Below are 27,038 nucleotides of genomic sequence, written 5' to 3' on the forward strand. Positions count from 1 at the left end.
CACAGAGGCAGGCATGTGTGTGTGTGTGAGAGAGAGAGATTGCTGTGCAGAGAGCACAGGGAGGGAGGAAGGGTATGATGTCAGGGTTTCCCCTCCTCCCCCGCCTCAGGACAGGTTGCTTCCTGCCGCTGTCTGAACTTACAAGACAGCATGCTGACACACTCGCTGTCCCCCAAAACTCACTGCCTCTCTCCCCCTCTCCATACACACACACATTCCCTGTCACACACTCTCTCCCCCACCTTGAGTTGAAAAGCAGCTGGCAATGTAGCAGGATGCCCATGGAACAATGGGATTGGGAAACCTGCATCATGTGACGCTGTGCCTGTCCGATGAGGCATTGCAAACCCTGCGGCCAGTAGCACAGTGGGATAGCTACCACAATGCACTGCTGTCTTTGATGTTGCACAAGCTGCTAATGTGGATCCGCTCCAGCATCACAAGGAGCACAGTGTGAACACACAGCAGCTGTTTAATTCCAGCGTTTTAATAAAAGTGGTATAACTTGTGGCACAGAAACTTGCCAGTGTAGACATACCCTAAGTTACTCTAAGTTACCTGCATACCAAGGCTTCTTAAATCCCCTTCCTTAGGGTTTTCCAGCTTCTCAACAGTGTGGTAAGCCTGGACAACAGAAGCATGTTATTTGCTACATTTCTTGCAAAAGACTATGTGGAAAAACAGGTGAGATTAGGCTTTTGTTATATTAGAAAACTAGGTTCCACTGGCAACTCTGCCTGCAGGGAACCTTTCGCAAGATTTCAGCTATCTATCAGAAGTGTGACTGATACTTATGCCTTACTGTGGAGCAGTACTAGGCTTTGGATCATAGTAAGGGTTGTAAAGTGCACAGAAATATTAATAGCATGCAGGACTAGAATGCATGGTATTGGAGTATACACTTTAGTGCAATCTCCACTAGACTAAAGGAGCTTCTCTCTCTATCTTACTACCCCCAGATCATGTGATGGCCAGAGATTTTAGCATCACTGGAAGACTGCTACAGCAGGGGCCAAAAACAAAAATTTGCAAGAGTCAGCAATATTGACTAAGTCCTGCAAACACTAAGTGGGAAAGTTACACTCACTAACACCAGTTCTCCCATTAAAATCAATAGGTTAGCTAATGACGCTAAGCCCTATGCTCAGAAGTAAACTTCTGAAATATCAAGCCTATGATAGCAGCACCTCTATTGTTAAAGGATCTCTATTGAAGACCTGCTGTTTAATCACATTCTGACTTAGAAATTAAATTTTCCTTTGGGCTAAAATTTGGCATGCCAGTTCCTAGTTGTGGGTTCTTCTTCCCAAAGTTAGAAAGAAATTAGATTGTCATATTTTTACTACAAAGGAAGCAAACAAGGATGTCTTGGGAGTATCAGATATTTTTCTCATGGTCATCCTTCTTCCTTATGAAAAAGGTTTTGGAGAAAAACACCTGTCAGGGATGATATAGGCATACTTAATCCTTCCTCAGCAATGGGAGATGGGCAAGCTGGCGTCTCCAGGTCACTTCCAGCCCTACATTTCTATGATGCTATAAAAACTAGAAATTTGGCAGCTATTCTTTTATTAGTTCTACTGCATCCTTTTTGGAATTATCAAAATATTTTGCAAAAGTGTAGCATGACGGAGTTGTCTTCTGGCACTAGACTCCTATCACCACCTGTTTGGATGCTTATAAAGGCTTTCAAATAGTATTTTAGGAGGCGAAGGAATTCTTTTTAAGGTCCTGATCCAAGATCCATTAAAGTCAATGGAAAGGATACCATTGACTTCAATAGGCTTTGGATCAGGCCTTAAGGTTTTAGCACTTATTTGTAATAAGGAAATATTTGCAGTAATAAATTAGTGTTCAGAAATAAGTGTTAAATTTGCTGTCAGTTATTGACATGAAGTTGATTGTGTGAATTTCCCTAAATTGGCCTTGTGAAAGAACAGCTCAGCTTGGAAAGAGCAGAGATAGATCTCTATAAAACAGCCAGGGAATGTATAAGTAAAAATCAAGACAAGCCTTAGTAGAAGAATGAAAGAAAAATGTCCACAGTTTGGCGGTGATTGTTTTCACTACTAAATTATTTATCATACATTTTAACTTCAGTTTACAATAGCAGGAGAGAGTGTTTAAAAATAATTAAAAATCAAACCAGGCCTCAAATTTGTAGTATGCTATAGTCCACACAGAACTGACCTAGTGAGGGAGGACATGAGCTTCCCTAAGAAGAGAAGGTCATACAAGAGCCTGAAGGCTGTGGCCCAGAGAGGATGAAGGACTTTGGGGAACTGCTGTAACCAAGAAAGTTACTCAGACATGAGAGGGGAGGATTGTGGCCCTAGTAATTTAGGATTCTGTTTTGATCTGTTTCATTACCCTTTCATTATCCTGGAATGAGTGATTTTTCAGTTTGGCCAGAAAGCAAGATAAATTATCTGTCTTGGATTGTGATTAGTGGGGAAACTGAGGCACGACTGTATGCTAAACAGAGAGAGGTAAGAAACTGCTACACAGGCGTTGTGGCCCTATTAGAAATGTTTGGGCTGTTGAAGGTTGTGATGGTCCTTGATTGGAGTTTGGTTGTTAGGCTAGCGTCAGCTGGTGGTCAGGACTTAGGCCCTCCCACTCAACTGGGTTCCAGCCCACGGCCCTTTGCGGGTTATCAGTGATCTGACAGCCAGAGGCTGCTTAAGGCTGCCCTCCCTATCACCTCCCCTCTGATTGTTCCAAGGTCACCATTTGGGTTTAGGTGGCGTGAAGGCCACCTAGCACCTTCTGGCAGCTGCATATAGCACAATAGCTTTCTTACTCAACTGGATGGCAACTGCTTCCTTCTGAGTATAGCCCAACCTCCTGGGACAGCTCAGTTCTAGGGCTTTCCCCTGTTGGGGCAGTCCAAACAAAATAAAGAGGAATTAACAAAACTCTGAGTCCATATGAGAGGGAGAGGACAATGCTTCTCTCTCAGGCTATCCCTGTAGCAGTTCTCCCTTTCCTCAGTGAGAGACCTTTCGGCAGTTGTCATGGGAAGATATTCTGTCTTTTCCTCAGCTCTCAACTGCTGGAGCTGCAGATTGCAGGTCTGCTCTCTTCCCAGGTCTGCCACCACATGAGCTGCTCCCCTGCCTCTTAACTCCTCCTCCAGTTGGAGCATTTCCTACAGGTATGGTGGGGTGGGGCTGGCTGAGCCCAGAGCAATTCTTTAACCCCTGGTTGCCATTACAAAAGTCCACTGAGGACTTAGCAAAGTAAGGAGAGTTCAGCTTTTAGATAGAACCTGGCTTTAAAGAACAGTATGACAGAATATCATGTAAAATCTAGAAAAAGCCAACTTAGTGTATGTGAATTTCAAAGATTTAAGTAAATACATATAGTATTTGGGAAGGCCTGTATGTAATCAGAATCTTATACCTTAACGTTTATTTGTTTTTCCCTCCTTTAATTCCACACTAGAAAAATGCTACTATTTCTTTGGGGTTTTTTGTTCATGTACTTTTTACATTAAATTAATCTTATAACTGATAATAATAAAAATACATTTGTAAAATGTTCAGTACAGAGTCTCACATTTCAGATCCCCACCAAACTAATTATCTATTAGTTTTAGATGTTGATAGCATGCACAATTATTCTATTTTACAAAATCATGTTAACAAAACTCAAAACACTGATATATTTTACAAGCAGAATAATCTAATCAAAGAGTATTTTATATATTAAAATGTTGCAGATATATGATGGTTCTCAGACTGTTATGCCTGTTTTGAGATAAATTTACATGGAACAACTTGCAAAAAAGTGCTGACCGCAGCAAAAAGAGTAATGTTATTTTCATTTATCATTTACAAAAACTTCTTCTGTACTTGGAAATGTTTGGCCTTCCTTTACACTTCTCTACAGTTGCAAGAGTCATGCTGTCATAGAGACGAAGGAAGAGGGAAAGAAATTGCAGGCCAACTCTGAGAGATGCCATTGGTAAGGAGGAGTGTTTTTACACACACACACACACACACACACACACACTCACACACACACTTCGAGAATGAGCCTATCACTGTACCTCTATCTCTCATTATGCTTTTTTTCTGCTAGGTTAAGATTAATTCTGTCTACCATCAGAATTTTTTCCCCATGTAGGTACTTGAAAATAGCCAGCAAGGCCAGCACTACTTAGTTACAGGGTTTTATTCAGAGAACATACCTGTTGGAGAAAGGAAGTAGTTGTTGAGGGAGAGGAAGAGGTCTGAAGTGGTATTTTGTGATTTGGGATGGAAAACCATGTTGCTAACTTTCACAGGCTCGGAGACTGGAGTTCAAAACGTGGGGGGTTGACTGAAATTCCCCTCTCCTGTCAGTGCTGATGGATCAAGTGAGGGCTGTGTGCTTCCAGCCAGATGGAACCGGCTGAGAGATAGAGTTCTTATGGAAGTCTTCATAGATTTTAAGGCCAGAAGGGTCCATTGTGAAATCTAGCTGACCTTTTGTGTAACACAGGTGCAAAACCCTCATAAAATAATTTCTGTATCAAGCCCATAGATTCATTTTGAGATATAGAATATCATTTCTCAAGATATCCTGCCTTGATGGATAATCCACCATGTCCCTTGGAAAATTGTTCCAATGGTTAATTACCCTCACAGTTACAAAATTGCTCCACATTTATAGTTTGAATTTGTCAAGCCATCAAATCTCACTATGTTTTTTTTTCTGTTAGATTAAAGAGCTGTCCGCTACAAGAATTTCCCCCCATGTAGGTAGGTACTTATAGACTGTGAACAAGTCACCTTTTAACTTTCTCATCAATAAACCACATGTCTGAATCTCTTGCTATAGGCAAATTTTCCAGAATAATTCTTGTAGCTTTTTCTGAACTTTTTCAAGTTGTCAACATTCTTTTTGAAGTGTTGACACTAGAACTGGAGACAGTATTCTATAAACTGCCTTACTAATGCCATACAGAGGTATTACAACCTCCCTACTCCTGCTTGATATTTTCCTGCTTATATATCCAAGGATTGTGTTCACACTATTAGGTACAGCATTCCACCGGCAACTCATGCTATGACCCCTAAGTCCTTTTCCTGCTTTTCAGAATATAGTCTTCCAACTTATAAATGTTCCCTCGCTCTTTGGACTGGATCCACAAAAGAGGACTTAGGCTCAGCATCGCAATGCCTAACTATAGGTGCTCTGCTGCCTGATGGAATCTACAGAATTAGGCTCCCAATACAATATATGGGCACCTCAGAATGGTGATCCACAGCCACTGATCTGAGCATGGAGCTGCCTTGGCTAACCACTAGGAAATTCCAAGGAAAGTGGAGTATCCTACACCATGCCCTTGTAAGAAAGTTAGGCACCTAAGTCCTTTTTCACAAGAAAAACAAAAAAACTCACACACATAGTGACAGTGCCTCCTTTCAACTGTTAGCCCAGTGGTTAGCACACTCACCCAGGATGTGGGAGGCCCAGGTGCCATTCTACCCTCTGCCTGATTTGGAGCACGGATTTGAAGCCACGTCTTCTATCTCTTAGGCAAGCGTCTTAACCACTATACTATGGAATATTCCAGGGTGGGTCTATCTTTCAATCTCTCCTATTGAAACTGTTCTATTCTTTGTAACTAATTAAACAGTCATTGGAACAGAGACTTGAACTTAAGTCTCCCAAATCCCAGAGGAGTACCCTAACAACTGGGCTATGGAGTCACTCTCTCTCTCTTTCTTTGGTCCCATGATTATTCAATTACTTATCAAAAATGGAACAGCTTCAACAGGAGTCATTAAGAGAAACCCACCCCAGAATATTCCATAGCCTAGTGGCAGGTAAATGCGTAAGTGTCTAAGATTCCTTTGATCTACCCCTTTGTTCCTCACAGACTCTAAGGCCAGAAGGGACCTTCATGATCATCTAGTCTGGTCTCCTGCACAGAACCTAATCCACCCATTCCTGCAGTGGGCCCATAACTCTGGCTGAGTTACTTAAATACTCAAATCTTGATTTAAAGACTTCAGGTTACAGAGAATCCTCGATGTGGGATTTTGCATTTGGCTTTGTTAAAAAGCATATTATTCAAATGAGCCCATCTCACCAAGCAATTCAGGTCAATCCATATAACTGTCCCCATCATTATTTATCATTCCACCAATTTTTGTGTCATATGTAAACTTTACCATCACTGATTTTATGTTTTCCTCCAGATCATTGGTAAAGATATTGAATAGTGTTTAGTCACAAACAGATACCTTGCAAGACTGGGATAAAGAAGCACTGCAAGGGGCAGTATTTTTCTTTGTTTTCTGTACAAAGACTTCACAGGGGTGGCCCTTTGTTCTTGTTGTGCCTGTTATTGGCCAAAACACCAAATAAGAGAAACTAAGGGAATATCTTTCCATGGTAGGGAGACTACTGTTCATTTTTCTTTGAAGAATTCTATGGGTATGACCATTTGTTAGGCTTGGCTGACACAGGAACATGCCGAATCAGGTGTTCTTTATTGGTTGTCAAATGAAACTTAATTAATTTATAGTAAGGAAACACTGCAAAATGAGAAAAAATAAGATGAATTGTGTGTATGAGAGAGAGAGATGCTAAAATTTAATTCTCCAGAGGCTGTGGATTGTAGCCATCAGAGGTCCTCTTCTCCCCTGTAGGATACAGTTTCAGGTAACTCCAAGTGGAAATTAGTGCCTCTTGAGATTGGCCTCATTAGAAGCACCAGGTGGATTACTCTTATCCTTCTAATGAGGCAGGGAATGAGACTACAGTATAGTTATCTAAGTCAAGATTAAACTAAAAGTTGGAACAAATCTTTGTAGCATACTCCATAGCCAGGGAAATATTAATTCAAAAGTAATTAGACCAAACAATTAGATGTAAAGATTCAGAAAAAATATATAGAGTCCACAGACTGGTGTGAAAATACAGTGCCTATGAAAACTGATTAGCTCACTGATTTGAGCCACTATGTTCATTTCCCAATCATAGTTCAACCCTGATTCTGAAAACAGATGTGCTAATGCAGACACTGCAGCATTCGGACTGTTAAGTCTTTCTATGCATAGGGAGCACAGACAGGAATTGGGGAAGACCCAAATAGTGCATTGAGACTGTGCTTTGATGATGGAGTTTAGAGGATGAGGGGACACACTGTTAATTAAAAAGAACAGGAGTACTTGTGGCACCTTAGAGACTAACAAATTTGTTAGAGCATAAGCTTTCGTGGGCTACAGCCCACTTCTTCGGATACATATTAATTTTGTAAAGAACCCTAGCTAATTCCTTTCATTTTATGCAATAAAAAGAACAAAAAAGATATTTAGGAAGTGCCCACTCCAGTCCCACTGACAAGAAAATTGGGACTTTGTAGTGAAAATATAAAGAACTGTGAAAAATACACACTGGAAGTCCAAGTAAAATAAGAACAAGTTCAAACATACAAAGTAGCCTTAGTATCTGAGGGAAAATGTAGGATCACTCAGAAGGGCAGACAGTGGCAAAAGTAGTAAATTCCTCTGACTAAAAAAAAGTTCTTGATTTTCAAAGTAGTAAAGGATGGGCATGGATGGATGTGTAAGAGGGATCAAGTTCCTTATGCCATAGGCATACATTGAAAAAGGTATTTTTCTTGGTGATCTGAATATTACTTGTGAAATCTGCCTAAGTGCAGAAATTCATCATTAGAACCTGTAGTCATGTTTTGCAGTTGGCCCCATCTCCATTATAGTCCCAATCAAACCCTGGGTCCGAACACGCCCACTTGGTGGTGAAGGGGTTTAAAATCTAGATCAGAATTGTCTGGCTCATGTCCATCTCTCCTTAAGAGGGGACTGAGTAGGGTTTTCAGAAAAAGAGAGCAAAATGATGGAGATTCCAATTCAGAGGCATTCTAAAGTTTAGCATTACACAATCTTTCTACGCTAGTAGAGGGATAACTCATCATGAGGGCGACTCTAAATCTTCCTAGTGCAAAAGTGAGAAATTTCCAGTAAATTAGGAAATATTACAAGTGTTTGAAAGTAATGAAGCTCTACTAATCTACAGTAAATGTGACAATTATATGCACATGTTGTTAATTAGCATCTTATAATTTATCTGGAAACAATCATTTTCAACAAATTTTATCTATCAACACATTTCAGAAAAAAAGGCATTTTCAAGTTTCTTCTTCCTTTGTAATGGCTTTGTTTTTTTGTAATATCATACCGATCACACAGTGCAGTTAGACTCTGTGAAAATTCACAGCTTTTTTCAACCCTCTGTGTCTATGCATTAGAGAGGGAAACAGCAACAAAGCAGAAAAATGCTTCTGTGCCTTTCAATGTTTAATGCCTCCGCAGAGCAACAGAATATCTTGAAATATCAGCAACACTAAGCACCAAAATAATAGTTTTTAAGTCTGCAAGCAAAGTTTGCTAGAAAGACAGGTATTTTATACTATTTTGCTAATGGAATCCCACTAACAAAATTAAAATACTTACTGTGAAGATACTGAGCAATGTTTATTATCCATTCATCTGTTAATCTTCCAGATTTTGATATCTTGGTACATTTCAGCTGACTTGAAGATTCTCTCGATTCAATCCAACAAATTGTGTCCTTATTGTATATAAAATCCAGTGTATTAATTCCATTTCCTTTCACTGAGTTTGGAGTAGAAACTTGACTTCCATTAAGATATAATACATCAATAGTTTCAGAGCTTGCAATCAGAAGAATTGGAGGTCTATCACTGGGCTCTAAAAAAAAATGAGCAAAAAGTTTAGTTGACAGATCATCCTATTACCATCTTTCCAAAAACATGTAGCATTTATGTTACCTTAGCTCTATATTTTAAAAAAATATTTAAATGTAACACACTGATTTTTGGGGAGGGGGGAGGGGACGGAGAATGCACCACAGTAATTGAGTTTACCACTCGGTAATATTTAATCTCGATGTTTCTTAACATTCACTCAGTTTTTGTTATGAATCTGTATAGCACCTAGCACAGTGGGATCCTTATCCATGACTAGGGCTCCTAGATGCTACAGAAATACAAAGAAAGAAAGAAAGAAAGAAAGAAAGAAAGAAAGAAAGAAAGAAAGAAAGAAAGAAAGAAAGAAAGAAAGAAAGAAAGAAAGACGATGATGTCGTCGTCCAAATTTACCACAAAGTATATTCAACGGAATCAGTTAAAAGCAACAATGAAGCTAATCTTTCTAGATATTTCTCTATCTGACCTGGGAATCTTCACGAGCATTAGTATATATAATGTTCATGTTCAGTATGAAACAGTGTATTTGGATAACTCATTGCAAGGGAACGAAAGACTATTTGTATCAGTATTGAGAAAAATCTGACAAAAGTCTCTTCCCCTTCGCCAAAGCCCCTGCACAGAAGCAGAGTAGGATTCTGAACTGATGCTACCTTCAATATGAGGTGGGGCCTGGCTAACATGCCCAGGATGCTGCAGTATATTGCCCGGATCTGCTAATCTGAGGGGAATAGCCAAATTCCTGGACTAATAACATAAACTGTTGACAGCACTGTGCACTCCGGAAAGTGCATCCTGCTCCTTCCTGAAGCAGCAGCATAAGGCAAGACTCAGATCCACTAAGGCACTTAAGACGCATAAATCACAGTTTTAGGCAGCAATGCAATCCACAAAATCCCTGATCAGCTGCTGTCTAAACTCACTCAATGCCTAAATTTTTGCAGTATCAAGGCCCATTCAAAATCTGGCAAGAGACAGTGATGGACAGTCTTCTAACTTTTAGCCCAGTGGTTAGTGCACTCACCTGGGATGTCTGAGACCCAGGTTCAATTTCTCCATCTGCCTGAGGGGGAGAATGGATATGAACAGGGTTCTCTCACCAGAATGCCCTAACCATTAGGCTATAGGATACTCTAATGTGAGGCTCCCTCAGTGTCTCCTGTTTAAGTATTTATTCAAAGTGTACAGCTTCAAGGTCAAAGAGAGTAAAACAGAGGAAGGATGACTCTACATCCTGGTATTTAAGGTAACCATCAAGGAAGGTGAAACCCAGGGTCAAGACCCCTGCTCCAATGAATCTAATTATTTATCCACACTGAAACAGCTTCAGCAAGAGAGAATAAAGGAACCCCATTTCAGAATATCCCATAGGTCAATCTTCTGAGAGGGGGGAAACCCCTGTTCAAATACTTTTTCCCCTTAGGCAGAGGGGGACTTGAAGCTGGGTCTTTCACACCCTAGGTTAGTGCTGTAATCACTGGGCTAAAAATTGTAAGGTAAGCACCATCATCTTCTCCTCCAACCATTTTGTGACAAATGAGGCACACATTCTCACAAGATACAAATTAATTGCCTGAGTTGCCTGACTGCAGGACAGAGGTTACCGACTGTAGATTGCTAGCACAGATAGGCATCTCCCTTCAGCCGGACTTAGGCACTCCATAACTCCATAAGACAGAAGGGGCTTTGGGACACAACTCTCTCCTTGGTATCTTCCATAGGCTAACTTAGATCATTCCCCAGCTAGACACTGGCTTTTGTGGATCACATTCTTAGGTACCTATCTCTCCCCATTCATTGTACAGTAACTCCTTACTTAACTTTGTAGTTATGTTCCTGAAAAATGCAACTTTAAGTGAAACAATGTTAAACGAATCCAGTTGTCCCATAAGATTTAATGTAAATGCAGGGGGTTAGGTTCCAAGGAAATTTTTGGGGGGCAGACAAAAGGCATTATACTGTATACTGTACAGTACTGTACTGTGGTTAGGAAGTGCCCCTGGCTTACCCCCACACAGGCACAGCCCGCTGCAGACAAGAACGCTAGGAAGCACCTTTGCAGCAGCAGCGGTAGCTTCCCCTGAGAACAGGCTCAGATTTTGCTGGAAATGTGCCAGGCCCGCCTCTTCCTGTCCCCGCTCCACTCCAGGCCCACTTCTTCCCACCCCCACTCCACCTCCTCTCCGGAGCATGCCACATTCCCCCCCACCCAAAGTCCTTAGCGCCGCCAAACAGGTGGTTGGCGGTGCTTAGGACTTTCTGGGAGGGAGGGGGAGGAGCGGAGATGCAGGGCTTCTCCGCTCCTGCCCCTCCCTCCCAGAAAGTCCTAAGCGCGAAGTGCTGGGAGGGAGGGGTAGGAGCGGGGAAGCCCTGCATCTCCGCTCCTCCCCCTCCCTCCCAGAAAGTCTTAATCGCCTCCAAACAGGTGGGGGAAGCGCTGGGAGGGAGGGGGAGGAGGCGGAGAAGCAGAACTTGTGCAATTCTCCCTTGTAAAGTCACTGCTCTTCCACAGAATCTTACAAGCAAGCAGCCAAACGACGTTATAAGGGAGCATTGCACAACTTTAAACGAGCATGTTCCCTAATTGAGCAAGGAGGTAACATTGAAAAAACGTTAAGTGGGGCAACATTAAATGAGGAGTTACTGTACAGGGAGCCTAGGTGCCCAACTCAGGGTTTCTGGATCAAATTGTTCCTGTGATTTTCTAGACGTGTAAAAGTTAGGTGTTGTGACGCTCAGAGTAAGTCTCTTTGCGGATCCGGGCCTAAGTTCTTTCCCTGAGTCTACCTGTATTGTGCTGTCAGGATGGCCCTTAGACTATTTGCTTGGCTGATACCACTCCATTCCTTTCCCCACCTTTTGGCTCATAGTAGCAAGGCTGGGATGTTTTCCCTGAAGCTATAATAGAAAATTCCAGAACTATTCTCACCTATTTATACGTGTCAACATGACAACAGGCGGACCATGCCAAAGAAAAATTAACAAATTATTACTGACAGCTGCAATATTTAAATGAAAGTACAATTACAGAAATACAGTATATAGGTCCCAAATTGACTGAACCTCATTCAGGTTATTGAGTTATTATTAAACACATCTTAGCAGAAATGTTGAACAACAAGATGATAATAAGACATTATGGTGTTATCTAGAACTCCCTAATAGCTAAAACAACGAGAAGTCCTTGTGGCACCTTAGAGACTAATGAATTGATTTGGACATAAGCTTTTGTGGGCTAGAGCCCACTTCATCAGATGCATGAAGTGAAAAATACAGGAGCAGGTATAAATACATGAAAGGATGGGGGTTGCTTTACCAAGTGTGAGGTCAGTCTAATGAGATAAATCAATTAACAGCAGGATACCGAGGGAAGAAAAACAACTTTTGAAGTGGTAAGAGCATGGCCCATTACAGACAGTTGACAAGAAGGTGTAAGTAACAGTAGGAGAAATTAGTAATGGGGAAATTAAGTTTAGGTTTTGTAATGACCCAACCACTCCCAGTCTTTATTCAGGCCATTAGGTGCCACAAGGACTCCTCATTGTTTTTGCTGATACAGACTAACACGACTACCACTCTGAAACCTGTCCCCAATAGCTGATAATGTTGAAACTGCCTGAGAACAGTTAGACTTTAAATTTTACTCTGAACTTATTTTAGTTGACACTGAAATCTGGTGTTTCGCTGAGATAATCACAAATATGGTCAATTAGTAAATTACAACTTGTTCCTTACAGCACAATGAACCACCTTACAGCCTATGCTTTATCTCATTCAACCCTAAAGTAGGTATCAGCAGGAAACACATGAAACAGTGCATTAAGGTATGGAAAACGGCACACTGAGGTGAATCTTTTGTAGAAATTTAAGTTCACATTTACAATGTGTATTATCCTCAAGCCTCTGAGAAAATATTTCACAGCATGGGGTAATAATGCTAAATGGGCCAAATCCTGAGGCCAACATTTTCAAAAGTGGGGACAGGTCTTGAAAATATTACCTGACACCTAATAGCCCAAGGTCTAAATTGTCAAGCCAATGTGAAAAATACCCAAGCTGCCATATAAAGAGCACTTACCCAAAGACGCCCCACTTGCAATTCAAAACAACGGAACAGTTGTGTGCTGTATTTAAATGTAATACTGTCAGTCCACATTCTACTTAATAGAGGTTTAAAAATTAATGTAGCCCTGGGGCAGGTGGAATGCTGAAATAAATATTCATTAGATATATTTGACAAATTTCATCTAACAAAACATTTAATGAATAGTATTTGATGAACCAGTCAGTTACTAGAAAAGTATCAATTGAATAAAATACTTGGTGGATTCTCATGAAATCCATCAAATCATCTATTCACAGAGTTTTGTTCAATGCCACTGAATGATTCTATTGACTTTGTTTTTCTTGCTTATGTTTTTGCGTACTCTCTCTCCCTGGCTTCATCCCACATGCTCTTTCCTATTGTGGATCAGAGTTAACCTTTTCCCAAGATTGTCTCCATTTACTATTTCCTCTTTTCTTTCTCTCTACCACCATTCCTTATCTCTTTTTTTTTCTCTACACTATAGTTTCTACCTCATCCCCTACATTTTTGCTCTCCTGTTTTCTCCCACTTTTCCCTGCAGACAGAGAAGCTACTTACCCTGTACAGTAGCTGGAGTTCTTTGAGATGCGTAGTCCTTGGGTGTATTCCGCTGTCAGGTTCACATGTACTCCATGCACCAGAGACAGGAACATTTTTGCTAGCAGCATCTGTTTGTCTGCACTTGCACCCTTCTCCTCCTCGTGTTCTGAACCAGAGGATGTAAGGAGCAATTCGGGCCGACCATCTCTCCATTACCCTTTTTACCACAGATTGTCCAGGATAATTCTCTATAGTAGAGCGGAAGGAGGAGGGTAGCAGAATAAAGATAAGGACCACATATCTTGAAGAACTCCATTTACTGTACAAGGTAAGTAACTTCTCTTTCTTTTTTGAATGATGGTGACTGACAAGCAGTATTCATTGAGGAGGTGGATGTGAGGAACTCTGTGGTACCAATGACTGGAGGACTGTTGTGCTGAAAGATGCAACTGCTGCAGAATGTTCCAGGGCTTAATGTCTTGTAAAGGTCTGAACAGAACCCCATGTAGCTGCTTTACAGATTTTAGTGAGAGAGATGTCTCGAGGTGAAACGGCTGATGAAGCATAAGCTCTAGTTGAGTGGGCCCTCACACTCTGTGGAGGAGGCATGCCTGCTAATTCGTAACCCAACAGAATGCAGCCTGAAATCCATTTGGAAAGTATCTGGGAAGAGATCGCTTCTTCTCTCATCCATTCCACAAGGATACCAAAGGTCTACGTGATTTCCAAAGGATTTGGTTCTTTATAGGTAGAATGCCAACACTCAACAGACATCCAAACAAGGAAGCTTCCTGTCTTTGCTGGTGATGTGCAGCTTTGGGAAGAAGACAGGAAAGTGAATTGTCCAATTCAGATGGAAATCTAAGATTACTTTGGGGGTAAATTTCGATGTAATCTCAGTGAAACTTTGTCCCTATGGAAGATTGTGTATTGTGGATCAGCCATAAGGGCCCCCAGTTCACCCACTCTCCTAGCCTAGGTGATGGCCACTAGAAAGACAGGTGACAGGTGAGCTAAGAAGCATGAGACTAGGGTTTAAATGGAGCTCTACTTAATGCTGAGAGGACTAAGTGGTGGTTAAGATTTAGCTGGAACACCGAGGTGGCGATGTCATCTGGCTCCTTTTCTCTAGCCTGGTCTGGTCAGGATTAGGTTGACTCTCCAGAGTCTCAGGAGACAGTGGGCATGGCAGCCATGATGGTGATGCTCACTTCAGTAGCCAGTTTTTTCCTGCCATAATCTCTTTAAGGACCCAAAAAGGGAGTAATGCATGGAATAGCACATACTCTCATTATTTTAGGCTTATTATTTGACACACCAATTTTGGTTCCTTAATTTCTGGACCCACATGTTCTTATTTACCAAGCATAATCTTATACAGTCCTTGAGTTAAACCAATAGGCCTTTTTGTTTAGAATAAGTTAGTCTTTCTGGCTTGTTTTCATACCTTTCCCCATCAATTGTTATTCTAAGTTATTGTGACATCTTATGAACTTTCACATATTTTTTACACTTAAGCTCACAGAGTAAATGTGTAGGCCCAATTATCACCACAGATCCCAGGACAGGGTAGGTTTTGTCACAGGAGGAAAGGTTCTAATAAGAACTTTCTGAAAATGAACTATGATAGGGTGGGTGAAGTTGGAGTGATTATCAATTGGAGGGTGAGAAATGCTGATAGCAGCTAGGTGCATACAAAGGAGCTAAAGACCTGAGACCTCTAAGGAAGGAAGATATTCTAAAATGAGAGATATCAGAATTTTGGAGGGCTATTTGAAGACACTGACACCAGATAGAAAACCTTTTCAATTTTGCTATGTAGCACTTTTTTTGTGGGCTCTTTCCTGCTGTTATTAAGGACTGACTGTATCACCTGTGAACATGTCTTTTCTAAGTTTGATGCCCATCCAAATACCAGGTGGAGGGAAGCCAAGTTGGGATGCCTAATCTCGCCTTTTCCTTGTGTCAATAGGTCAGGAAAGGCTGTATCCAAATGCCTGGACATGGTGACATCAGAAAAAATGCTTGACAACCAGAACTGTTGGGGCCATGTCAGGCAATCAGTATGACCAACACTCTCTCTTGCTTGATTGAGGTAAGAGTGGAATGGATGGCAAGGCATAAGTCAGTTGTCCCAACCATGGAACGAGAAATGCATCTCTCCTGAAATCCAGATCTTGAACCATCCTGGACCAGTAGACTGTGAATTTCCTGTATTCCTGGGGGCATGAAGAGGTCCCAAAAGGGGGGTCTCCTTTGTCAATTATCTGTATCACCAAATGGTGGAGCTTCCATTCATGGTTCTTGGAGAAGTATTGAGGCTGTCTGCCAGCATATTGTGTATTCCCGGGGGGTGTACTACCAAAAGAGTGACTGCTGAATAGTTCCAAAGCTTGACAGCTTCTATACAAAAAGGGATAGACCTTGCTCCCACTTGTTGATGTAGAACACTATTGCCATGTTGTCTCACATCACTTGAACAAGTCAGGCTTGTATGAATGGTAAGAAGCACTTGCAGGCTTTGTGGACTGCTAACAATCTTGGGGAGTCCATATCCTTGTGCTATGTCTAGAAGGGAGCCTCACTGTGGTAAGGCGGCATCAGAAGGGAGCCTCATTGTGGTAAGGCGGCGTCAGTTATCAATTGCTATATATGTACACCATCCATAGGGAAGCTTACAGGCAAGGATGGTGAAGTCAAGGGAAGGGTGTTACATAGGTGCAAGAAGCCCTGTGACCCAAAAAAATAAGACATGAGGAGGCTGGCATTTGTTGAAGTTGAGTGATAAGCTCTTTATGGGTAGTAATCTGTCCAAAGGAAGATATGCTTTGGTACTGAGAGTCCTGAGTTGCTCTGATCAACTATATAGTGTATGTGGGAATTAAAATGGACTTTTCTTTGTTTAAGCGAAGTCCTAATGAGTACAGAAGATTGATCAGGGATAAGGCTGCTGACTGTACTGCCTGACAAGATCATCCCACCAGTAACCAGTTGTTATTGATGTAACTGATGATCCATGGTGGTAAAAGTGGCCTGCTGCAAGGCCAAACAGGGAGCACTCTGTATTGGCAGTGGTTCAGACCTGCTGTGAATCTCAGGAACCTTCCGTGTGCAGGATGGATGGCTGTGTTGAAACTGACATCCTTCATATCAAGAGCTGTGAACCACTTACCTTTGGTCAGTGAAATAATTATTCATGCCAGAATGACCATTGTGAATCTCGATGTGCAGATTAAGACATTTAGTTGTCTGAGAGCTAAGATGGGTCTCCGTTCTTCCTTCTTTTTGTGAATGAGGAAACACTTGGAGCAAAATCCCTTTTCCCAATTCCCCATGTGAGGCAGTATCAAAAGCTTTACTAAAGTCAAGATATACCTCATAGAAGATTAGGGTTGGAAGAGACCTCAGGAGGTGATCTAGTCCAAACCCCTGCTCAAAGCAGAACCAACACCAACTAAATCATCCCAGCCAGGGCTTTGTCAAGCCAGGCCTTAAAAACCTCTAAGGATGGAGATTCTACCACCTCCGTACGTAACCCATTCCAGTGCTTCACCACCCTCCTAGTGAAATAGTGTTTCCTAATATCCAACCTAGACCTTCCCCACTGCAACTTGAGACCATTGCTCCTTGTTCTGTCATCTGCCAACATTGAGAACAGCCGAGCTCCATCCTCTTTGAAACCCTCCTTCAGGTAGTTGAAGGCTGCTATCAAATCCCCCCTTTACTCTTCTCTTCTGCAGACTAAACAAGCCCAGTTCCCTCTCCTCATAAGTCATGCGCCCCACATCTACCACTTCCTCCTATCCGCAAGGCTTGTTACCCTGTCAAAGAAAGCTATCAGGTTGGGAAACACAGTATGGGGAGGAGGTGAGCAGCCCATAGTGGTGAAAGAACAGGTTAAGGATTATTTAGAAAAGCTGGATGTGCACAAGTCCATGGGTCTAGAGTTAATGAATCCAAGGGTGCTGAGAGAGTTGGCTGATGTGATTGCACAGCCATTCGCCATTATCTTTGAAAATTTGTGGTGATCAGAGGAGGTCCCGGATGATTGGAAAAAGGCAAATATAGTGCCCATATTTAAAAAAGGGAAGAAAGAGAACCGGGGATCTACAGACCAGTCAGCCTCACTTCAGTCTCCGGCAAAATCATGGAGCAGGTCCTCAAGGATCCATTTTGAAGCACTTGGAGGAGAGGAAGGTGATCAGGAACAGTCAACATGGATTCACCAAGGACAAGTCATGCCTGATCAACCTGATTGCCTTCTATGATGAGATAACTGGCTCTGTGGATATGGGGAAAGCGGTGGATGTGATATATCTTGAGTTTAGCAAAGCTTTTGGTACGGTCTCCCACAGTATTCTTGCAAGCAAGTTAAAGAAGTATGGATGGGATGAATGGTTTGTCGGGCTCAACAGGTAGTGATCAACGGCTCGATGTCTAGTTGGCAGCTAGTATCAAGCAGAGCACCCCAGGGATCGGTCCTGGAGCTGGTTTTGTTCAGCATCTTTGTTAATGATCTGGATGATGGGATGAATTGCACCTTCAGCAAGTTCGCAGATGATACTAAGCTGGGGGGAGAGGTAGATATGCTGGAGGGTAGAGATAGGGTCCTGAGTGACCTAGACAAATCGGAGGATTGGGCCAAAAGAAATTTGATGCGGTTCAACAAGGACAAGTGCAGAGTCCTGCACTTAGGAAGGAAGAATCCCATGCACCGCTACAGGCTGGAGACTGACTGGCTAAGCAGCAATTCTGCAGAAAAGGAACTGGGGATTACAGTGGACGAGAACTGGAGTATTGCATCCAGTTTTGGTCCCCCCCACTACAGAAAGCATGTGGACAAATTGGAGAGAGTCCAGAGGAGGGCAAAGGAAATGATTAGGGGTCTGGGACACATGACATATGAGGAGAGGCTGAGTGAACTGGGGTTATTTAGTCTGCAGAAGAGAAGAGTTAGGGGGGATTTGATAGCAGCCTTCAACTACCTGAAGGTGGGTTCCAAAAAGGAGGGTGGTGAAGCACTGGAATGGGTTACCTAGGGAGGTGGTAGAATCTCCATCTTTAGAGGTTTTTAAGACCTGGCTTGACAAAGCCCTGACTGGGATGATTTAGTTGGTGTTGGTCCTGCTTTGAGCAGGGGTTTGGACTAGATCACCTCCTGAGGTCTCTTCCAACCGTAATCTTCTATGATTCTATGTACACAAAAGTGATCAGCTCCAGACATATTTAAATGAACAGAGCAACATAGCATCTTATTTATGTCCCTTGAAGTAACAATATGATATAATTAATCAAGATGCTGAACATTTAGGCTTAAATAGTGCATAACAGCACACAGCCCAAGTACTGTCAGTATTAGGGTGGCAGTGATGGAATTCTCTACTTCTGGACACTCTGCTGCCACTACTGCAGTTTGACCCCACTGTACCCTTTCACGGTGGGGGGAGGTGAGGGGGATCCTTGAAGCAGTGGCTCCTTTGGCTTCACTTTAATGACAGACCCACTGTCAGCGCCTCCTGTACTTGGCAGCTTTGGGCACTGATCTTTGCAAAACGGAGTCTGAGGCTTCATAGTGGGTGCAGATATCAGAGCAGCTCCTCAGAATTCTACTCCTCCCCCGACCTTTGGGCAGCAGAACAGCACGACTGCAGAGGCAGTGGCAGATTTACCCCTTAATAAATTCCTGCCCCAAAGATTACGTGTCAAATTCAGCACTCATTTACAGCAAATCAGGAGTTACTACATTAATCAAATGGAGTTATAAAACAGAGATAAGTGAATCCAAATCCAGCCCACTGTTTTTATTGTATTCCTATTTTGCAGTTTGGTTTAAAGTCAAAATTTGTGAAAGGTGACAGATTTGGGCACTGGAGACTGAATTTGGCTGTGGTCCCTAGAGCACTTAGCAGCCCATAGATAGCTAACAGGGCATAGCTCCCTCCACTTTGGAGGCACTAAGACACAGGTAGTGCCCCCCGCCCCCCATGTGGCCTTAGAGGAAAACTACAGACTGGAGCCAGACAGAGACTCCAGGCCATAGGACCAGAAGCAGCCAAAGCTGGTCCTCTGGATGTTAACAGAATTGTTTACATTTTTGACAGGACTCTCTCTCTGCCCTATGCTGATTAACTGTTTGCTCCAACCCTCCCCCTCCATCACGTACTCTCCACACTTCACCCACAACCTGTCTCCTTACCCCTCTTCCCTTCAGCTTATTCCCTCCTAAATAACCTACCTCACAAAAAAACTTGTGGAGCTAACATGCTGTTTGCTGCCACCAATTGTTCATTCTACTTATGTGTTATAACCCTTCCCTCATGGTGTGTCTGGTCTATTTAGTTGAAAGTTCTTCAGGGCAAAAACTGTCTACTATTCTGCATTTGTCTAGTGCCTAGCAAAATGAGGCCCCATTCTCGGTTGGCCGTTATGCACTACTGTAATAAATACGATTAATAATGAATAATGACTGCAACTCTCCTTGTTTCCACCTGCTAAACAGTATAAAGGAAGCTAAAAATACATCAAATACCTTCCTAATATTACTTTCCAATGTAACCAATTGCTGCAATTGCCAAAGAAATGTTATATAGTCAGTCTGAGAGCAGGTGGTTCATGCAATTGCAAACAGGAAAGCATGTGAGACAATTTCTCTCTATGAAGATGTAGCCCACACAATGAAAGTGTGTTGGGAAATCCTGTTCTGCTTATTCAAAGAACAAGTGCAACAAGGTCAGCAGCAGTATGCATTTCCTCACACTATCTCAGCCTTGACTTGAACTATATTATACAGGTCTCTGTGTTCACTGAAAACTGGTTCTTTGCTGAGTCTGCAAGTAAGGGTAAAAATTGCTGTAAACTATGAGAGAAAGAGAAAGAGAGAAGCATTTCTCTATGAGGAAGTGGCTGAGTGCCCCAGCTTATTTCACACGAGCTACTGAAATACTGACAGATGGCTACCATCGTCAATCATTACATACTGGGCTGTATTTATACTATAGGTCAAAGACCCATCTCATTATCAGTCCTGGAGCCATCTACCTTCCCCAGTCCTGAACTGTTTTTCCTGTATCAGATGCAACTCCTGTTATGTCCCACCAAAATAACATTTTTTTATGGAGAGAGTTGAGAAGAATATTAAAATAGTTTTTCTCTGTACGGAGTTGCTTGTATCAGATAACCTATTTTTTTTAATCTATAACCATGCTATGTGGATCAATACAAAACTTTAAGTTTCAAGTCTTACTTTTTGAGCTCATCAATATTTTAAATTGTAACTCTCAGTAGTACTAAAATAAGAACACAAGTATGTAGTTTCTTTGCCATAGTGTTTGCTAGTTTTAGCTTCAAAAACACAGCATCTGCCAACTGACATAGAAAAATACACATTTGTTTCCTCTAGATTTCCACATATCGACATAAAAATATACCTTTATAATAGGATTTGGTCATTATATATGTTGAACAAATTGTAGGAGAAAATAAGAATAGGTTGCTGAGTCAATACACTGACTAGGGAAATACTTTCTTCAATTTGTCTTCATTAAACAGAATTCACTAATTCCCTTAACTGCTTAATTTATTATTGGTAATGAAAATATGCATTAATTAACCAATAAGGCATAATGTGAATATGAAGATCTTCAAATCAACTCCCTGGGATGTTGCACGGAGCAAGACAGAGGCTCATGTCTCTAATATCCCAAGGGTATAATTACCTCATGATAATTTCCTCTGACACCCAGGTTGTCTCAGGGAGGTGGGGTTTATGTGGAAATTGTATGTATTGAGATGAAAGAGGGAATTGGCAGCTCCACTAATCTTGACTGAATAAAGTAGCTTGCATAACTATATTTACCCCTTCAGAAAGGTTTCTAGGTAATCAGAATCCTCCTTCAAAAGTGTTTTGTAATAATCCATGACAATGGATTTACATAACATGGATTTTTTTTTCTAGATTTCTAACAATGGATCACTGTATTCAAGGAAAATCCATCTCTACTATGTAGAGAAAGGCAGACCCAGAGAACTTTAAGAAATCATTCTTATAATGTATAAAAAAATTAAACTTACCATTTTTGGCCTTGCAAGATTTGTTGTCAGGCTGAAGTACATAACCCTCCACACAGCTACATGCATATGATCCATCTGTATTCATACAGGTTTGGCTACAGGTTCCATACACATTACATTCATCTAAATCTAAAAGATACATTGAAATAATATGCAAGTAAGACCCCTCACTTAAGAGTAAAATCTTGGGTGTGTGTGCAAAATTCACCCCCTAAACAACATTATAAAAGCAAGGGTAAACCCTCTACAGATAAATGTTTATTTTTTTGCATTGTTTTCAGCCACAATCTTATCTGAGCAGTCTGCTGATGAAACTATGCCATTAACCAAACCGAAGGCCAGTAGTTAACATTGCAAGGCTAGCTGCTATCCAGCTTGAAAATTAAAGGCCTTCAAATGATCAATGAGTAACATAATAATTAGGGAACCACTGGGGTTATTGCTGCCACCAGAGACCACTTCCACCTGTACTATATGTAAGCATTTAAAATCTCCATTGACTATGAATGAAGCAGCGTTTCAACAGAGGAAATAACTGAATATGCATGTCAACTCATTCATGTTAGGAAACTATTTTAAATGGTTTAAGCTCTTTAGTGGAATCGTCAGCTTCTACCTATAACTGTCAACAACGTTATAAAAAACCTCAAACAACTCAAATGTCCAAGGAAAGAAATAAAAATGCAGGATCAAATTCTCAGCTAATGTAAATTGGCATAGTTCTATTACAGATAACCAAGATATGCAAATTTACAGCAGCTGAGAATCTAGCCAAAAATCATATTAAAGAAAAAAGTCCCAACAACTTGCTAATGAAATTATTGTATCTATTTTTTCCAAATATTACAAAACACAAACCCAGAGATCAGAAGACACACATATAAGAAATTACATTTATGCAGAATAATTCTGTTAAAGTGGGGAGGAGGAATGATAGCCAGCAAGTACATTAATAAAGAGATGGGAAAACCCTATCTACTTTTGAAGAGAAAAAATTGTTGGGAAATAGAAATTCATATATTGCTGGAATAGAAAAGGAATATCAATTTCAATCTAAACTTCACAGGCAGAAACCTATTAAAAGGCAAGTGCGAAACTAAGCTATATGATTGAGGTTTTTTTTCATGGATCAAACTCTGACCCAGGTTTACATGGATGTAAGGGGTATCATATCCCCAAATGGCTCACAAGGTTTCAGAGAATGTTCAGGAGAGGGAGGCTCAGAGATGCTTAGAAAGGAGGCAGCTCATGCAGATACAGATGAGCTCCAGGCCTGTCTGAGCAGCCCTAGACAGATCTTAATACTCTTTCTCCTCACATTGTAGGCACAGGAGGGTAGAAAGGATCAGCAGGGATGTCCTGACTGTCATCCTTCTGGATTGGAGTGCTGGTGGGGCCACAACCCAGTTTAGATTGCTATGAGATTACACAAGTGGTCCTTTGAAATGCTCGTCCATCTTCACTACCTGATGCACAAAGCTCATTCTGTTTCATTGGCTGATTATGAGTCATAAGTGTGAACATTGGGGGGGGGGGGGAGGCGAGAGGCAAGTAGATCCTTGATCTCATTCTCAAGATTCTGACTGGACTGCCATATACAGTAGTTGGCTCAGATGGAATCACAGCTTCCACCCATAGAGACACATTTGTCTCTGATGTAAACACCAGAGAGGGACCTTCAGGTCTTTCTGTAAATTTTGCTGTGCTTCACAACTTATAGTAAATTTCTAAAAAGATGCTACTTCCATTGAGAAGATACACCTGGCACGTCAAATATAAATGTGATTCTAGCCAAACAGCAGTAGCAAATGTGGGAACTCACTAGCACTGTACCTAATTACCTCACATGCCTTGTTTTGTGTAAATATAGTTTAACCATTTGTTTATACCATTCTAAAACCAAATTTAGGATCAGATCCTGCAAGAAGCTCTGCAAAGATGCCATTGTTCACCTTCATGTAGCTTCTTGCAAGACTGGGGCCGTATTCTTAGAGAAGGTGACATTTCCTAGTTACCTTTGCAGTTTCTTCCATCATCGCCTACTTCATATCCATCCTCACAGTAACAGCCGGTGCCATTCCTTGAAATACTACATTTGTATTGGCAATTCATCTGTTGGCATTTGGGTAATAATTCTGTAAAAAAAAAAGTTTAGAACAAAATTTTACTAGAGGGTAAACCTTAGTTTTGATTATTCCTAGACCACAACTCATATATGGAGGAAAAAATCAACACCGTTTGCAGTAAATGCTGCTCTTGAGAATTTATTTATGATACTAAGTACATTGTGAAAAGCTTTGCATTTTCAGCAAAATAATAAAATAAAATTGTTATTCTATACTCTATCAAAAGCTACTATATGCTTTATTATTGTCTAGGTGTATTATCACTCTGTTCAGGCCTCCAATTTTGCACATTAGTTATGTTCAGTCAAAGCAACATTTTTTTAAAAATACTTCTGTTATATTAAATTATTTTTTTCAAAAACAGCCAAATGTTTGAGAGAGATTTCAACATCCATGCTTTTCCTATCTGTCACATAAATTGATTTTCTATCTTTTGAGAACTTGTTTTGATTTACTGATGCATGTATAACCTTCACAGCAATCAATGTGAATAGATTCTGTTTTAATAATTTATTTGCTATCGGCATGTAATGTTGGACAAACAGTGAATATAATATATTTCACTACTACTGAACTCTTTCTGGAGCAATATTAAGTATATGCCATCTGGACAAAACAAGAGTCATAGTACTAAAGGCTTGAAACCTAGCAGAAGCAACATGGTAGAAACAGCCATTGTAGTAATTATTTCTTGTAAGACTCAGATTTGCAGAAACAAACAAACAAACAAAACCCCCAAACCAGCCTCACCCCAAATTGGATAAAGTGTCTAGAAAATTTTGCTTTTTAACACATGGTGTTTTAATGAATTGTGACAGGATTTTTCTCTTCCTGGGGGAAAATAAGAAATGGGTTGGTAGACTGCAGTCTAGAAGATTTGATCTTTTCAAAATCTGTAGATATTTTCCACAATTCAAGTCTATCTGAGTGCTGCAGGGGGACTGTAAAATAAGCTCCAAATGGATAGAGAAAATTCAGTTTGGGGACCAGTTTAAAGTAATTGGGCATATCCGTGAGAAAGAAATCTGGCTACAGTTTAACACTTGGGGTCTTTACAAATGGTTAGTTGAAGTCAGCCTTAATCCATATAATCATTATTAGTGGGGGTCTATTTGTCTTGAAGAAAAGAGTCAACAGTTTTGTTTGAGGACTGAATTTTCTCTTAGGGTGTTCCATTTTAATTTCGTAGCTGTTAGGCCCTCCATCAGGGTGTGACAGTTATATTTTGGGAGAGAACTGAATGTGACTGGCACATGACATTATGACTCATAGTAATGCAACTATTAGCGAGAGAGGTTTTATTATTTTAAAAACAAAAACATAGTTCTCATAATAATTAGAGGGTCTTTCCTATAGTTTTTAATCGTGCAAAATTAATGGACTGACTTGCTGCTGAAAAGTTGTCCCTTGTCACAATCTGTATACTTTTCAAATGTTCTCTGTGTGATTTCCCTATTTCTTTTGTAATAAGAGAATTACATTTTTGGGGCTGCTGTTTCTTTTGTTGGATCCCTGTCCCTAGTCTGTTCCTGAATTTATTTTGTCTTTCCAATAACTAGCCCACATTTGGACCTTAAACAATAAACCTTCCCTTAAGATGACTTGAAATGGAACTGTTCTCTGAGATAGGGAACTAGAGGCAAGGCCGATTATATGTATGTTTATTTAAAATTACATTCTGAATGAAATTAACATATACATGTCATTTGCAAAATAAGTATGGATTAAGCAACTTTCCAACATATATTTTTCCTCCTCAAATATTTCTCTTATTCTACACAAATAATAGCTATTATTACCAGAGGATGACTATTTAACTTACAAACTGGATTTGGATTGTTTGCACTGTTCCCATAAAGGGGTACAGAGCCTTGAAATGAATAGTGCTGACCAACTGTGTAGCCAGCTGAGACTGCTGGAAAAAGGCAAAAATAAATTGGCAGTTGAATTCCACTGGCTGACAGTGACTGAAAACACATGGTGACTTAATCTATCTATGACTTGTTTGCATACTACTCATAATTTTCTGCCTGAATGAGTCCACATCTAATATCATCACTATAGTACACGTAAAGTTTTTAACAAAAATACCCTTACATTTTCTAGTAAATAGAATTCAAATATTGTGAATTAACCAACTGACTGAAAAATGTTTTTATTCACACATCCCTGCTCTCATTCTTCCTACTTTTCCTTTTTTTTCCTCTCACTCTCTTCTAATAACTTTCTCAGTCTCCTCATTCTTCTGTCTTCTTCATGACACCTTCTGCACTTGGAACAGGCAACTACTTAGCAATGCCAAATGCCTCCTTTCTCTTTTTCAAATCACTCCTTAAAGCCCATTTCTGTCTGAGTATTATCTGACCATATGCAAAATCATTACAATTATTTTCCTTAAAAGAAAATGTCTCAAGTCTGAGTGCCAATGATGGTTTCCACATATGTTGAATTTCCTGAACTTGAGACAGGTGCCAGAAGAACAGCGTGGGAAAACAAACAAACAAACAAGAAAATTTGACCATCAGTGAAAACAGACCAGATCACAAAAAGAAAGATTTTTCATTCTTGCCCCAAATTTTAGGCTAAACCAAAAATCAGTTCTCTCAGGCAGAACGAGACCCAGGGCCGGCTCCAGGCATGAGCTTGGCAAGCAGGTGCTTGGGGCGGCCACTCCGGAGGGGGGCGGCACGTCCAGCTATTCAGGAGCAATTCAGTGGACAGTCCCTCACTCCCGCTCGGAGCGAAGGACCTCCCGCCGAATTGCCGCCGCAGATCGCAATCGTCGCTTTTTTTTTTTTTTTTTCCAGGGCTGCCTGGGACAGCAAAAACCCTGGAACCAGCTCTGATGAGACCTAGTGCAAAATCCAGTGAAACCAATAGCAGTCTTTCTATTGACTTCCGTAGGCTTTGTATTAGATCCATAGTCAAGAAGGATCAAATTCTGCCCTGATTTACACCCTGTACAAAGTCATTTGAAACCTTGGGCTTGTTCTAGGTATGTGACAAGGCAGAACGCATCTGGAGAGTTAAGAAAGGAGTTTTAGCCTGAACTCTGACTTTCCTTGCTCTGTGGCTCACTACATGTTAATTTAATTTAAATAAACACCTTTGTAGGGTTTTATTTTTCTTATTTTAGTTAGCAATTTTAAAAGTAGAAAATATAAATGATAAGCATTAAGTTCTAGAGGGGTCAAGCTTTCTTCAAATGACATATTTTATTTTTTTCCTTTCTTCATGGGACTCTTGCCTGCATTAGAGGCAGACAGACTACAAATATTTATTTTGAAAATTCAAAGGATTTACAGGTTAGTTGGTTGATTAGTTCTCATACTGTTACTTGGGCAACACAGAGATCACCAAACATGTTTTGTGCCTACATGATGTTCTGTCCTGTGCCAAATCTGGAGCTTATGGGGTAGGATGTCTGTGAGGAAAAGGTATCTGTTGATGCCATCTAGCCATCATG

General features: G+C 40.8%; 1 protein-coding gene across 1 annotated transcript in view; it reads right to left on the minus strand.

Moving 5' to 3' along the window:
• The window catches only part of LRP1B (LDL receptor related protein 1B), a 1,261,104-nt gene that overhangs the window by 686,943 nt on the left and 547,123 nt on the right, over positions 1–27,038 (minus strand). Inside the window, exons 4-6 of the mRNA XM_065561615.1 lie at positions 23,462–23,581; positions 21,447–21,575; positions 8,475–8,732 (exon numbers count right to left, since the gene is read on the minus strand). Of these exons, the coding sequence (XP_065417687.1) occupies positions 8,475–8,732; positions 21,447–21,575; positions 23,462–23,581 (507 nt within the window). The remainder of the gene's footprint in view (positions 1–8,474; positions 8,733–21,446; positions 21,576–23,461; positions 23,582–27,038) is intronic.

Source organism: Chrysemys picta, chromosome 11, assembly GCF_011386835.1.
Source record: "Chrysemys picta bellii isolate R12L10 chromosome 11, ASM1138683v2, whole genome shotgun sequence".
Classification (NCBI taxonomy): domain Eukaryota; kingdom Metazoa; phylum Chordata; order Testudines; family Emydidae; genus Chrysemys; species Chrysemys picta.